The sequence below is a fragment of the Neltuma alba genome, unplaced genomic scaffold (genome assembly GCF_004799145.2).
Source record: "Neltuma alba isolate B1F8T4 unplaced genomic scaffold, ASM479914v2 tig00012137_pilon, whole genome shotgun sequence".
Lineage (NCBI taxonomy): Eukaryota > Viridiplantae > Streptophyta > Magnoliopsida > Fabales > Fabaceae > Neltuma > Neltuma alba.
In genome coordinates, this window is record NW_021636687.1 from 224,533 (window position 1) to 238,030 (window position 13,498).

General features: G+C 34.1%; 2 protein-coding genes across 3 annotated transcripts; both read right to left on the reverse strand.

Annotated features, from left to right (window-relative positions):
• Nucleotides 1–58: 58 nt before the first annotated feature.
• On the reverse strand, nt 59–7,366 carry LOC114723414 (UDP-glycosyltransferase 74F2-like). 2 transcript variants are annotated; one of them, XM_028909604.1, is made up of 2 exons: nt 6,561–7,366; nt 59–898 (listed from the first exon to the last, which is right to left on the reverse strand). In XM_028909604.1, exons 1-2 carry the CDS (start codon nt 7,218–7,220, stop codon nt 125–127), a joined length of 1,434 nt encoding a protein of 477 aa, XP_028765437.1. In that variant the 5' UTR covers nt 7,221–7,366; the 3' UTR covers nt 59–124. The 2 variants fall into 2 exon arrangements, with proteins under 2 accessions (XP_028765437.1, XP_028765438.1); XM_028909605.1 differs by lacking the exon at nt 59–898 and adding an exon at nt 4,622–5,504.
• An 866-nt stretch (nt 7,367–8,232) lies between these two features.
• Nucleotides 8,233–10,290, reverse strand: LOC114723415 (UDP-glycosyltransferase 74G1-like). Its single transcript, XM_028909606.1, has 2 exons — nt 9,538–10,290; nt 8,233–9,181 (listed from the first exon to the last, which is right to left on the reverse strand). The coding sequence occupies exons 1-2, from the start codon at nt 10,189–10,191 to the stop codon at nt 8,459–8,461; spliced, it is 1,377 nt and encodes a 458-aa protein (XP_028765439.1). The 5' UTR covers nt 10,192–10,290; the 3' UTR covers nt 8,233–8,458.
• Nucleotides 10,291–13,498: the final 3,208 nt, after the last annotated feature.

Genomic DNA, 13,498 nt, shown 5'->3' on the forward strand with positions numbered 1-13,498 from the left:
AACATGTTCATTCAGTCAAGAGTGAACGTTCGATAGATGCATTTAAAGATGCAAGTAATGGATATCTAAAATGAAACTAATATTTGCAGGTGATCTTTCAATACAACTTCTTAACTTTCGGAGCCTAAATGCCATTTCTCGTATTTTCTCTAAGCACATCATATGCTCCCTCAGGTCTTTCAGAAATCATAGTGATGAATTCTTCAATATTTTTATCTGAACTTCCCCCTTCCTCCATTGAACTCTTGACCACGCTCATCCATTTGATGGCATTATTCTTCATCTCTTTCCCTTTTTCACTTCCCATTACTTCCTTTATGCAGTTTCTCACCGTTTCTCGTCTAAGGATCCCTTTCTCATCCACGAGAGCTCTAATTCCCACTTTCCAAACATCCACAATATACTTCAAATTCGTGGTTTGATCAGTCCATTGTGGGAATCCAATCATAGGAACTCCCGAGCTCAGAGCTTCTAAGGTAGAATTCCACCCGCAGTGGGTAACAAAGCATCCGACAGCTTCATGTGACAGTACTTTTAGTTGAGGACACCATGTCACTATCAGACCCTTATCTGCAGAAACTATTTCTCGTATGTTGTTTGGGAGCTTCACTTGTTCAGATTCCCTAACAACCCACAAGAAATAATTCTCAGTTTGTGTCAAACCCCAAGCTATTTCCTCCATTTGATCCTCACTAAGATTTGCTAAACTTCCGAAGGAGACATAAATTACTGATGCTTTAGGTTTATGATGAAGCCAGTTCATGCAAAGATCATTCTCGGGCTTGAACATGCTGATACCATAGTCCTGGTCGTCTTGGATCTTCTTGTCCAAGAACATGGACGGCACTGTTGGTCCTATTGTCTTCACTGGCCACATCCTCCTCATCAAATCAACGGCCTGGCCAAAAGCTTTCATTTATCAATCTCTATGGTTGAATTAGAAGGGCAATTACTAACAATCTCGGATACATAAGCAGGATTAAACTCGATCCCCTCTCGCCAAAAACAGAAACACAATTTTCAAAACAGAGATTTTTTTTAAGGCCACAATTGAAAACCAAGGCAGATATCAAACAAACTAAGCTAATAATTCTACCAATTAATAGCTCTACTATATATATGCATTTAAACCCATACATACCTCGGGCTCCAGTTCGTAAACAGTGTTTGCAAGCAAGCAATCAGCTTTTCCAATATTGTTAAAAGGATCAACCAGTACGTCCCAGAAGAACGGGTACATCCCATATTGCAGAAACAAGAAGGATGGCAGATCCGAAGGCTCAAGTTCTGGTAGTCCAGGAAGCAAAATCTTACTCTCCTTATTATCATCAATGGGAAGTTTCAGAATCCCTTGATGAAGATGGAAGTAAATGGTTTTAACAAAACAAGGTTGGGTAAAAAACGAAGCAGCAAGAAGGCCAAACTTCTTAGCCACATCAAGAACCCAAGGAAGGAAACTGTTATAAATAACACAATCCACAGGCAAATTACTGTCAAAGAGCTTGTGAAGAAGCTCAGATAGAGTGATTGGTCCTACTTGCCTGAAGCGTTTTTGATAAGCCTTTGACTTCATAACCTGGTGATCGGCTCCTTCGTCGTAGCCATCAGAGATGGTCTCAAGAGCTATGGAATCAGAGATGGTGGGTTCAGTAACAGAGGCTTGTTTCCAGAAAGAACGAGTGGTGACGAAAGTGACCTTCACTTTGTGGTACTCCAATCTCTTGCAGAATTGAAGCATTGGGTTGATATGGCCTTGTGCAGGGTAGCACACGAGTAGGCAGTGAGCCTTCTGTTGGTTCGACGCCATTGTTGATGCTCAAGATTTCTGCGTCCGGTTTGATTTTGGGCGTGTTTGGATTGGCGCTGGAAACGGCAAAAGTATCTTGAAAATACTGAAAATGAGATTGCAAGCTGAATTGGATAAAAAATATTGTTTGATTACCTTTTTCAACTAATTTTTAGCCTTTAATTTCATTTAGACTCAACAGAAAAAAATATAATTTTTTAAACTGTAATTTCAAACAGTAATTATTAAAAAATGAACATCTCAGATTTATCTTTATATTTTTCTCTCTTTGTCATCTTCTTTGTTCGCATAATGAGCTTTTATTCAGATCAAATGAATTTTAATTTATATTTATGTTTATCCATTATATATATTTAATTAACTATCTACAATGTATTTTCAAATTTATGTACAATGTATTTTCAAATTTTTTTTTGTAACAAATTTTTTTATTTTATAAGTTCACAAATAAACCATTTATATTTTATCATAATAATTTTATTTATTTTTTAAAATTATTATCACATTAAAAACATAAAATTTCAAACATTACTATTCAATAAGATTCATACTCTTTTCAGTCATTTTACAACTAAACTAATTTTTTTATTAATCATCCAAACAACTTTTAGCTTTTTTAACTGATTTTTTAAAAATATCTATCTAAATATATCTTAACTGATTTTTATTTTAACTTCGGTTACAAAAATTAGTTAGGTTAAAAATCAGTTGTGCCCTAATACCAATTTAAACATACCTATTGACGGTGGGTTAATTTTAGGCAATTGGATCATGTGGGAGTACAGTGCATGTGGATAAGAAAGTGCCACCTGTGGCCCTTTCAGTTTGTCAGGTTTATGGACAGAGTATCGTCATTATCATGGGCTGGCCAAAAGTTTCCTTTCTTTTTTTCAAAAGTTATCAATTGCGGAATCGTAAGGTGTTTAGATTAGTTTTTTTAAAAATAATTTTTTATCATAAAATAAATGAGTGAAAGTAGTTTTGTTTCTATTTATATGAAAATATTTTTTTATAAATGTTATTTTTAAACCAAACTAAATTTTAATATTAGTTAGCTTCTCAATTTTTTTAAAAAAAGCTACAAATATTAATTAAAATAGTTACAAACAGGAATCTTAATTTGCAGTGGAAAACACAATTCTTGTATATATTGCAATTTAATTTATATTTGAGTAGAAACTAAATTATATTTTAAAAATAATTTTGTAATGTATGAAGTAAATATATAAGAAAAATTTTATTTTAAAATAAATTTGAAAGATCTACGCGGGCACCTCTTGTTCCCAACGTTTTTCGTCTAAGAATCTCTTTTCCCTCCATGAGAGTTCAAAGTCCCCCTTTTCAAACATCCCCAATATATTTTTTATTTGTTTTTATGTGACCAATGAATAAAATATGATATCATTTTGTTAACCTAAACAACATTGCTCTGTTTTCTTACAGATGGAAGAAGATGAACGACGACGACAATAGAGAAGACCTCTCGCAAGATACGAGGAGACAACAGAGTATATATAAAAGATCCAAGGAGTTAAAATAAAATAAAGAAAACTAAATGTTATCGTTGCACTGACCACATTATTATATATAACTTCAAGTTGCTTTTAATTAATAACCAAATTTTGATATCTATTTAGTAGGTGTTTGGCAACCCTCAAAAGTACTTCTCAGAAGCAGAAGTACTTTTCTGCAAAACGAGACAAACTCCTTCACATATTTACTTCGTAAACCGTAAAAACACTTTTGAAACTATAGTTTGATTTCCATCCAAACACCCGTTTTCATTTGTTTTTTTCATCTGGCCTGTTTCATACGTTGTCCTCTTTAACTCTACCAGCTCTAGTTTTCCTTTCATAAATACATATACACACACGTACATATACCTTTAAACTGAATAACAAGACTAAACAAATAATGTTAACAACAAGAATCTCTTAGTTAAGAGATGGTAGGTAATCAAGAAGACACCAATTATCTTCTATCCTGGAAGATAACCTAGTTAGTCTATCTGCAAAGATAAACCCTTCTCATGATACAAATTGACCTACCAATCTTTTAGGTTCTGTTTGATACAAAGCATTAAAAATAAAAGGTAGAAATTATGTGTAAATAAAGTTCACTGCAACTTTATTTGTATATGTTCTCATTTTATTTGTAACAATATTTCATCTTAATATATATATATTTATATATATATGCGGGCATAATATTTATGCACGATGGTGCCAAAATTTTGGATCTTGATGGTGATGGTAATTGATACTTCCGTAGTATATATCCAGTGCTATAAATGATATATAATCCGAAAATATATACGGAAAACGACCTTATATACCTTTGTGGCAGTGGTAGGCGCATAAGGATGAAACAAATCTGAAAAGATTACGACTTCAATGAATATTGAACAATATCCTAGTTTTTTTAGGGATACTAATTAAAAACAATAATATTTTTGACAAAAAAAACATTATACTCTTTTAATTCTTAATATAAGATCTAATTATTGAGTTGATATTGGTTTTAAATGTAGGAAGTATTTCTTATATTTATCAACTTTTTCGAAATCACTCTTATTAATACTATTTCAACTATAACCAAGTAGGAGAGGGAGTGAGGATATTAAAAAAAATGATCATGATATTTTAAGAAAAACATGAAATATTTCTTATAATTAACTAACTTACTTAAATTTCTTAATCTAATCAAATTAATTAAATAGGTCATATATTAAGAACCAGAAGAATATAATGAAACATGTTAAAGGGTAAGGTCCTTTTTTTTTTACCCCCAGTTGAGAGCTTACGGTCTTGATAATGAGGAAGAAGGGAGTAATGAAATTGCCTTTGGAATGTTTATTTGAAGTCCTGACATTTTATACTAGGCAGGACTTGCTACATGGCATACAAAATGTTATGTCGACAAAGATTTAATATCAAATCTTCCTTGTCGTCTACAAATACGTTGACATCAAAAGTCACTTAGAAATCCTAGTTATGAATTCTGTAATGTTTTTATCTGAGCTTCCCCCTTCCTCCATAGAACTCGTGACCACATTCATCCATTTGATGGCATTATTCTTCATCTCTTTCCCTTTTTCACTTCCCATCACTTCCTTTATGCAATTTTTCAAGGCTTCTCGTTTAATAGTCCCTTTCTCATCCATTGGAGCTTTAAGTCCCACTTTCCAAACATCCACAATATACTTCAAATTCGTGGTCTGATCACTCCAATGTGGCACTCCAATCATAGGAACTCCCGAGCTCAGAGCTTCCAAGGTAGAATTCCACCCACAATGTGTAACAAAACATCCGACAGCTTCATGTGACAGTACTTTTAATTGAGGACACCATGTCACTATCAGACCCTTATCTGCAGAAACTATTTCTTGTATGTTCTTCGGGAGCTTGACTTGTTCAGATTCCCTAACAACCCACAAGAAATAATCCTCAGTTTGTATCAAACCCCAAGCTATTTCCTCTAATTGATCCTCACCGAGGGCTGCTAAACTTCCGAAGGAGACGTAAATTACTGATTCTTTAGGCTTATCATGAAGCCAGTTCATGCAAAGATCACTGTTGGGTTTGAACACGCTGATGCCATAGTCGTGGTCGTCATGGATTCTCTGGTCTAAGAACACGGAAGGAACTGTTGGTCCTATTGTCCTTATTGGCCACATCTTCCTCATCCAGTCTACCACCTGGCGAAAAGCTTTCCGTTTTGTCAATTTTCTATAATAGTGCCTTCAAACATTGTTGGTGGCCAAGTGGCCGAACTATACTGATGGGAAGGAGGCATGTGATAATATCAAATTTGACTGAGAAGTCCTATGAAATTCTACATTACGGACAGGCATGCAGTCACCCAATTATTTACTGTCATATAAAAAGTGGCAAATTAAAGGTGCTTAAAAATGGGACATACACACATACATGTATGTGTATATACTCCTTTTTATTTGTATTATAAGACACTCCCGCCATCTCATCAAACCCAGTAAGAGATGATCAAGTAATTAAATTTGTTTCAAAATTAAAAAAAATAAATTTATCCATATATAAAATCATGAATTACGTATTGAGAAATGAGAAGAAAATTTTTTATATCAAATCATTTAAATAGGGCCCATTTTAGAAAAATATAAATACTACCATACTTATAATAAAAACCATTAATTCTTTCCAAAAAGTGCCCCATGTGAGGCATGCAATTTTAGAAAAATGTAATTAATATCATACTCATTAGAATTAATATCATTCAACATGTTAAAATATTTTTCTAGCAGCTAGCACACAATATTCTAAAGTAATTTTTGGTATAACTATGTGCTTAAAGTATTTTTCTCAGCTGTAATAAACACCCTAAACTTGGGATAATAAGTGCATATTAGACTGATACTTTAAAGTACTAAAGCACCAAAAACAATTATTGTAGGACATTTAATATTATTGAAAAATACTTTATGGTGTTAGATAGTGCTACCGAAAAAATACTTTAGATATTGGATGCTACTTAATTTTATGTTATTTTTAATAAATATTAATAATTAAATTAATGCTTATGAACTTTCCTCTCGGCAAGAAATATGTGGATTGGGTTTGATTTTAAGACCACAATTTAAAACAACAAAGGCTGGTATCAAATAAAACTAAGTTCGCAACTTCATCCTCAGTGCCTATTCGACGTCACGACTTCCCGGCTAGGGGTGCAGCACCCAAACCAGCAAGCCATGAGTCTTTGCATATAACGTACATACCTCAGGCTCCAGTTCGTAAACAGTGTTTGGAAGCAACCAATCAGCTTTTCCAATATTGTCAAAAGTATCAACCACTAAGTCCCAAAAGATTGGATACATCCCATATTGCAGATACAGGAAAGATGGCAAATCAGGAGGCTCAAGTTCTGGTAACGCAGGAAGCAAAATCTTGGTCTCCTTTTTAATGGGAAGTTTCAGAATCCCTTGATGAAGATGGAAGTAAACACTATTAACAAAACAAGGCTGAGTCAAAAACGCAGCAGCAACAAGCCCAAACTTCTTAGCCACATCAAGAACCCACGGAAGGAAGCTGTCATAAATAACACAATCCACAGGCAAATCACTGTTAAAGAGCTTGTGAAGAAGCTCAGATAGAGTCACTGGTCCTACTTTCCAGAAGCGTTCTACGTAAATCTTTGAGTTCTTAACATCTTGATCTGCTCCTTCGTCGTAGCCATCTGAGATGGCCTCAAGAGCTATGGAATCAGAAATGGTGGCTTCAGTGATAGAGGCTTGTTTCCAGAAAGAACGAGTGGTGACGAGTGTGGCCTTCACTTTGTGGTATTCCAATCGCTTGCAGAATTGAAGCATAGGGTTGATATGGCCTTGTGAAGGATAGGATACTAGAAGGCAGTGAGCTTTCTGTTGCTTCGACGCCATCGTTGAAGCTTAAGCTGAGAATGATTTCTGCGTATGGTTTTGATTTTGAAGGTGAAAGTGGTTTTTTATAAGGGAATTATTATATGGGAGCGCATGAGGATAAGGAGGAGCGAAATATGAACCTCCCAGTGTTTCAGAGTTATCACTGTCATTTTTTTTTGGGGGGGGGGGGGGGGGATTTCAATTTCATAACCTCAAATTTTCATTAATCCAAAAGCCTCAATACATATGACTCAGTAATTTAGGTAACAGCTTGATATTAGAAGCAAAATAAAACTTGATTTCCTGTCCCAGAAAGAAACTTGATGATAACTTCTTAATAAAATATAAAAATAAAATCAAATTTGCTTTCCTCCACTTGAAAACAACTCCCTGATAAAATATAGAACCAAAATCAAGTTTCCACCCCCAAGAAGGAAGCTTACAAAATAATCAAACAAGACAACAATTTACTTTCTTCTAGAATAATATGATTTTCCATATTTTCTTTCACTGTGTTTGACGGCGCAACTTTTACCTTTTATTATTAGAACAGTTTGAAGGGATTGAAAGTTGAATAGAGTTTATTATAATGTTCAAATCCACAGTTGTCCTTAATTCAAGGTACTTTTGGCCTCCAGTTTTTGTTCTGCTTTTCATAAGTGCCTCCAGTTTTTGTTCTGCTTTTCATATATATATATATATGTATGTATGTATATTGAATTATATGTATTGAATCTTTCTCTGTTTCCTTCCTGTGCCAAACATTCCTCTTCTTGCATTTGTCTGAAAACAAAGGGAGAGATTCTGTATTAAAGTTGGATTATTGTTTACTTCATACCCATTACATTGAAATGTAACATTATAGCATCTCTCGTGCATCACATGTGAAGATATACTTGTTATCTTTTAAATATGCATTATTTCTTCTAAGGATATGATGTCACTTTTTGTTTTCATTGATGACTTTGTCACAAACGAAATTGATATAATGGACAATCAAAGTCCAACCAAGTTTTAATGCAGTATTAGATAACAGAAAATTGCAATTTTCGGTCATTACTGAACATCTCTGTTTCAGTAGAGCCCATTTGTATTGCCACTAAAAGATTTCAACAACAGAGATTCGCAACCAAATAGTTATTGAGGTGACAATTGAAGTGTGTTGGAGAGTTGTGACTACATTATTTCCTACAAATTCTAACAGACACAAAATGTTCTGTTGACAGTTTTATTCATATAACTGAAGATCATGAAGCTTACTGCTGAGAAATCCTAGCCACAAACTCTGCAATATTTTTATCAGAACTTCCTCCTTCATCAACAGAATTCTTGATTAAATTCATCCATTTGATGGCTCTATTCTTCATCTCTTTCCCTTTTTCACTTTCCATAACTTCCTTGATGCAATGTTTCACTGTTTCTCGTTTAAGAATTCCTTTTTCATCCACTGGAGCTCTAAGACCCACTTTCCAAACATCCACAATATGCTTCAAATTAGTAGTTTGGTCACTCCAGTATGGAACCCCAATCATAGGAACTCCCAAGCTAAGAGCTTCTAAAGTGGAATTCCACCCACAATGAGTAATAAAACATCCCACAGCCTCATGTGCCAGTACTTTTAGTTGGGGACACCATCTCACTATCAAACCCTTTTTTGACAAAGTTTCTAGAATGTTTCCTGGGAGCTTAGCCTCTTCAGATTCCCTAACCACCCATAAGAAATAAGAGTTGGCATCTATCAAACCCCAAGCTAGCTCCTGCATTTGCTCGTCACTGTAAGATGCTAAACTTCCGAAGGAGACATAAACAATAGATGCTTTAGGCTTATCTTTAAGCCAGTTCATGCAAAGATCATTGCTGGGTTTGAACATACTTATGCCATAGTCATTATCATTAGGGATCCTCTTGTCTAAGAACATGGATGGCACCGTTGGTCCAATTGTCCTCACTGGCCACATCTTCTTCATCCAATCAACTACCTGAAAGCTTTCAATTGTCAATTTCTGAAAACAGCATGAGTTGGGGTTCTCCTTATGATAGAACCATCCTATAAAGTGACTCGTGAGATGGGAAGACCAGGAATAAAAAAAAATTTAGCAAATAAGTGATGAGAAAATTTTTGAAGTTCAAGTTCTGCCTGAGAAGGAAAGAGGCCTGTAGAAATATTAAGAACAGAGTTCGATTCTTCAACAAAGTATAGATATTCAAGACTTTGTATGAAAGAGGATTTGTTTCAAACATAGTAAAGATACTCAAGACCAAATTTTAAAAACCAAAGCCAATAACTTGTCCAATTAACAATTCTAGGTTCAATCTATTCATAACATATACGTACCTCAGGCTCCAGTTCATAAACAGAGTTTGAAAGCACCCAATCAGCTTTTCCAATGTTGTTAAAAGGATCAACCAGCAAGTCCCAATAGTGAGGGTGCATCCCGTATTGAAGATACAGAAACGTTGGCAAATCCGAAGGTTCAAGCTCAGTTACACCAGGAAACAAAATTTTGCTCTCCGTAATGGGCAGTTTCAGAATCCCTTGATGAAGATGAAAGTATATGCAATTGACAGCACAAGTTTGAGTAAAAAACGCAGCACCAACAAGTCCAAATTTCTTGGCCACATCGACAGCCCAGTGCAAGAAACTGTCATAAATAACACAATCAACAGGACAGCCTTTTCCAGAAAGCTTCTCAATTAGCTCAGATAGAGATTGAAATCCCACTTGCCAGAAGCGTTGAAGATAAATCTTTGAATTTTTACGTGCTTCTTCTTCCACTCCTTCATCATAACCATCCGATATGGTTTCAATAGAAATATTGGAATCAGAAGGGAGTTCAGTGGCAACTGTTCTCCAAAAAGAACGAGTGGTAACAAGCGTGGCCTTCACTTTATGGAACTCCAAACGCTTACAGAATTGAAGCATTGGGTTGATATGGCCTTGTGCAGGATAGGCCACTAGAAGACAGTGAGCTTTCCATTGATCCGCCATTGATGGATGGATGGATGGTTAAAGTTCTCTGTATGGGGGTCGAATTTGAAGACGATAAGAATGATATCAGTCAATTATTGGTGAAACCTTATTGGTTTGGTTAGGTTGCGCAATTTGCCCGTGGCAATTTAATAATGTGCTGACAAGTCCGTCCATGGCATTGGTTTTCAAGGAGCATTTCAGTTTGGTTTTATCTTATGAGATAAGATTGTGGAAAAGTATGGCCACGCATGATTTGACCCTGTAATGTTTCATGATCACCCTGTAACTACTCAAAATAAAAGGAACAATAGAGAATAAAACTGCTATATATATATATATTTTAATCATTAGCTGTAGGCTACAATCTAAAAGTTCAACCACAGAAGGAGATAGACAGCAGAAAGGAAAATACAGAGGAAAAGGGAAGAATGGGTTTTATCTTATGAGATAAGATTGTGGAAAAGTATGGCCACGCATGATTTGACCCTGTAATGTTTCATGATCACCCTGTAACTACTCAAAATAAAAGGAACAATAGAGAATAAAACTGCTATATATATATATATATATATATTTTAATCATTAGCTGTAGGCTACAATCTAAAAGTTCAACCACAGAAGGAGATAGACAGCAGAAAGGAAAATACAGAGGAAAAGGGAAGAATGGGTACAGAGAGAACATTAAATAACAAATTCAACACCTCTTAAACCCTAATGTTTAACTTTATACCTCATAAAAACTGTTCAAGCCTAGACTGAAAAATAAAGCACGTTCATGGCATCATCCCCTCCCCTTCAAAATTGACCTTTTCCGCAAGGTCAAAGAACTGTGTTTGCATGTCAACAAGATATTCCCAAGTAGAAGACTTGACAGTCTTGAACCCATATTTCCTTGGCAAGAAGAATGTGTGGAACCCAATATGGAACACATTTATGGTTCTAAGATATTCGTCCAATCCTAAGCGTAAGACTTATTTTGTAGTATAAATCACACTGTAAAATGAGTCTTATATTTAGGATTGGGGTTTTTATCCACTATGAGCCAAAACAGGAATAATCATGGGTGAGGATTCAAACCATTCCCCAAAAACAACAAAATTGTACGAGACCCAAGAAACAGGGTTGGAAATGCTTGAGTTAACTCCAAAAGTTACAATAGCAACCATAGTCAAAGTTACGTAAATAAGTTAGCTTGAAAAGTCATTTTGAACGTCCCACAAGAAATAAAAAAATCGTGGCACGCCATTTAAAGGGGAGTGAGGTTTTCCATATGTGGGGTAGCTTATCATCATAATGACTACACAACACATAAGCTCCATTGAACTTTTAACAAAAGCTAAGCAGGAAAACTAGCCAGTGAAATAAATGGAGCCATTATAGAGTGTCTAGATTAGCTTTTTGAAAGTGATCTTATAAGATACCAAATAAATATTTGTTTTGACATTCAATCTTGAATCTTGGTCATGTGTGGCCCAGTCCATTTCATATGGGCAATGCAATTTCTAACAACCCAACACATTTAACTTTTTGACACATCAAATGAGTGAAACCACATTCTTCCCTTGGCCCATGGTTGAAATCTTTAGGAAGGTAGATGTCCAGAGATCAATTTTATACCACGTTCAAACTTCTGGTGGCCCAATTTACGAAGCTTCTAGCCCATTGTTTTTACTTCCTATAAAAATGGTCAGTGACTTTTCATTTTCAGTTTATTAGACTTTTGCATCTCCTTTTTCCTTCCTATAAATTATGCTCTTTCCGTCTTCTTCTTCTTCTTTTTTCACCAAAAACAATTACTATTTTCACTTCGTCCATTTATTAAAAAAACGCTTTTTTTAATATAAGTTTGTCTTTGGTCTCTGGCCCATACTAGAAAATTAAAGCATGTTCATGACATAATCTGATAATCCTTAAATAATACACGATAGTTTACAAAACTTAATAAAACATTGTGACTTATTGTAAAAATGGTCATTGACTTTTTCATTTTCAGTTTATTAGACTTTTGCATCTCCTTTTTCCTTCCTATAAATTATGCTCTTTCCGTCTTCTTCTTTTTTTTTCACCAAAAACAATTACTATTTTTACTTCGTCCATTTATTAAAAAAAATTGCAAAATGTCTTCAATTTTTTTCACCAGTTTCTTATTTTACCTCTATTAGTTTAATATTTGATATATTTACTACCTTATTTTTAGAAGCACTATTTATTCATTTTCTTATTCTCTCTTTTATTTTCCCTTCCATAATTTTATATATTTATTATCTTCAACTAATTTTAACTAATTTTTTAATCATATAATTTGGCCAAATGTTTTTCATGACAAGCGAGGGAGGGTACAACGAAAAAAATCTTTTTTCTTCTCTAGATTAACTTAAAAAAAAAAAAGAATTGGAATTGTAACCGGATACGTTTGGTGTTTGTGAGAACCCCTTGAATCACTACATTACTTGATTTAAAGGGTTCTCGACTGTTTGGTTTATGCGAAGTTATATCAATGAAAGCAAAAGGATAATTTCTAAAAGTTGTAGAAACTTTAACAGAAAAAATATTGCTACATTAAAAAAAAATTAAAGTACAATTTTAACAACAAAGTTTATCTTAAGGGGCACTGGGAACCATAATATTTATTTGGGTGCAAAAATATACATGAAGTTGTCAAAATGGGACATTTGGTACCAGGCCGTTAATGTCTATTAATTTACCGTCAGAGGGGCTCAGGAAGTCAATTTTGAGGTGCATTTTTAACAATAAAGTTTATATCAAGGGACACAAGGCACCATGAAGTTTTTTTGGATGCAAAACTATACATGAACTTTCTAAAAGGAAAAAAATAACAAAATTCTTCAACTCCCATAAACATTAATTAATTTTATTCTTTTGGGTCCCACCAAATTCTATATTTTCTCTCCATTAATTTTTACTTCCAAGTCAATCTATCTTTTCTCATTATAGTCATATACTCTCTTTGTCATGTCGTTTTCTCAGCCTCCAAGGCCTTTATATGTATTTATACAAAACAATGCCTTTCTCTTCTAGGATATGAGGTTTATTGCTTGCACCTAAGTACTACCTCCAGTTCTTAATATAAGACGCGATAGACTAATTTGAGGAAATTAAAAAATTAAAAAAATTAAATTTAAAGTATTTTATTTATCATTCTTTTCCAAATTAATTTGTTTCGCTTATAAACTAATATATATCAAACGATTTATATAAATATTTTAGAAATATCATGTACTATATGCTATATTTAAGTAATCGTTTCATTTCTTTAATTTTTTTAAATTTGTCCATTATACTAAGGAGGAGAGGAAGTAGGAAT

Bases quoted from the DNA above. Each gene is read 5' to 3' on its own strand.
- LOC114723415 (XM_028909606.1), bottom strand. From the start codon at position 10,191: ATGGCGGATCAATGGAAAGCTCACTGTCTTCTAGTGGCCTATCCTGCA. The intron at 9,182-9,537 runs GTACGTATATGT...GAAAGCTTTCAG, and splicing joins TTTATGAACTGGAGCCTGAG to GTAGTTGATTGGATGAAGAA.
- LOC114723414 (XM_028909604.1), bottom strand. From the start codon at position 7,220: ATGGCGTCGAAGCAACAGAAAGCTCACTGCCTTCTAGTATCCTATCCT. The intron at 899-6,560 runs GTATGTACGTTA...GCTTTTGGCCAG, and splicing joins TTTACGAACTGGAGCCTGAG to GCCGTTGATTTGATGAGGAG.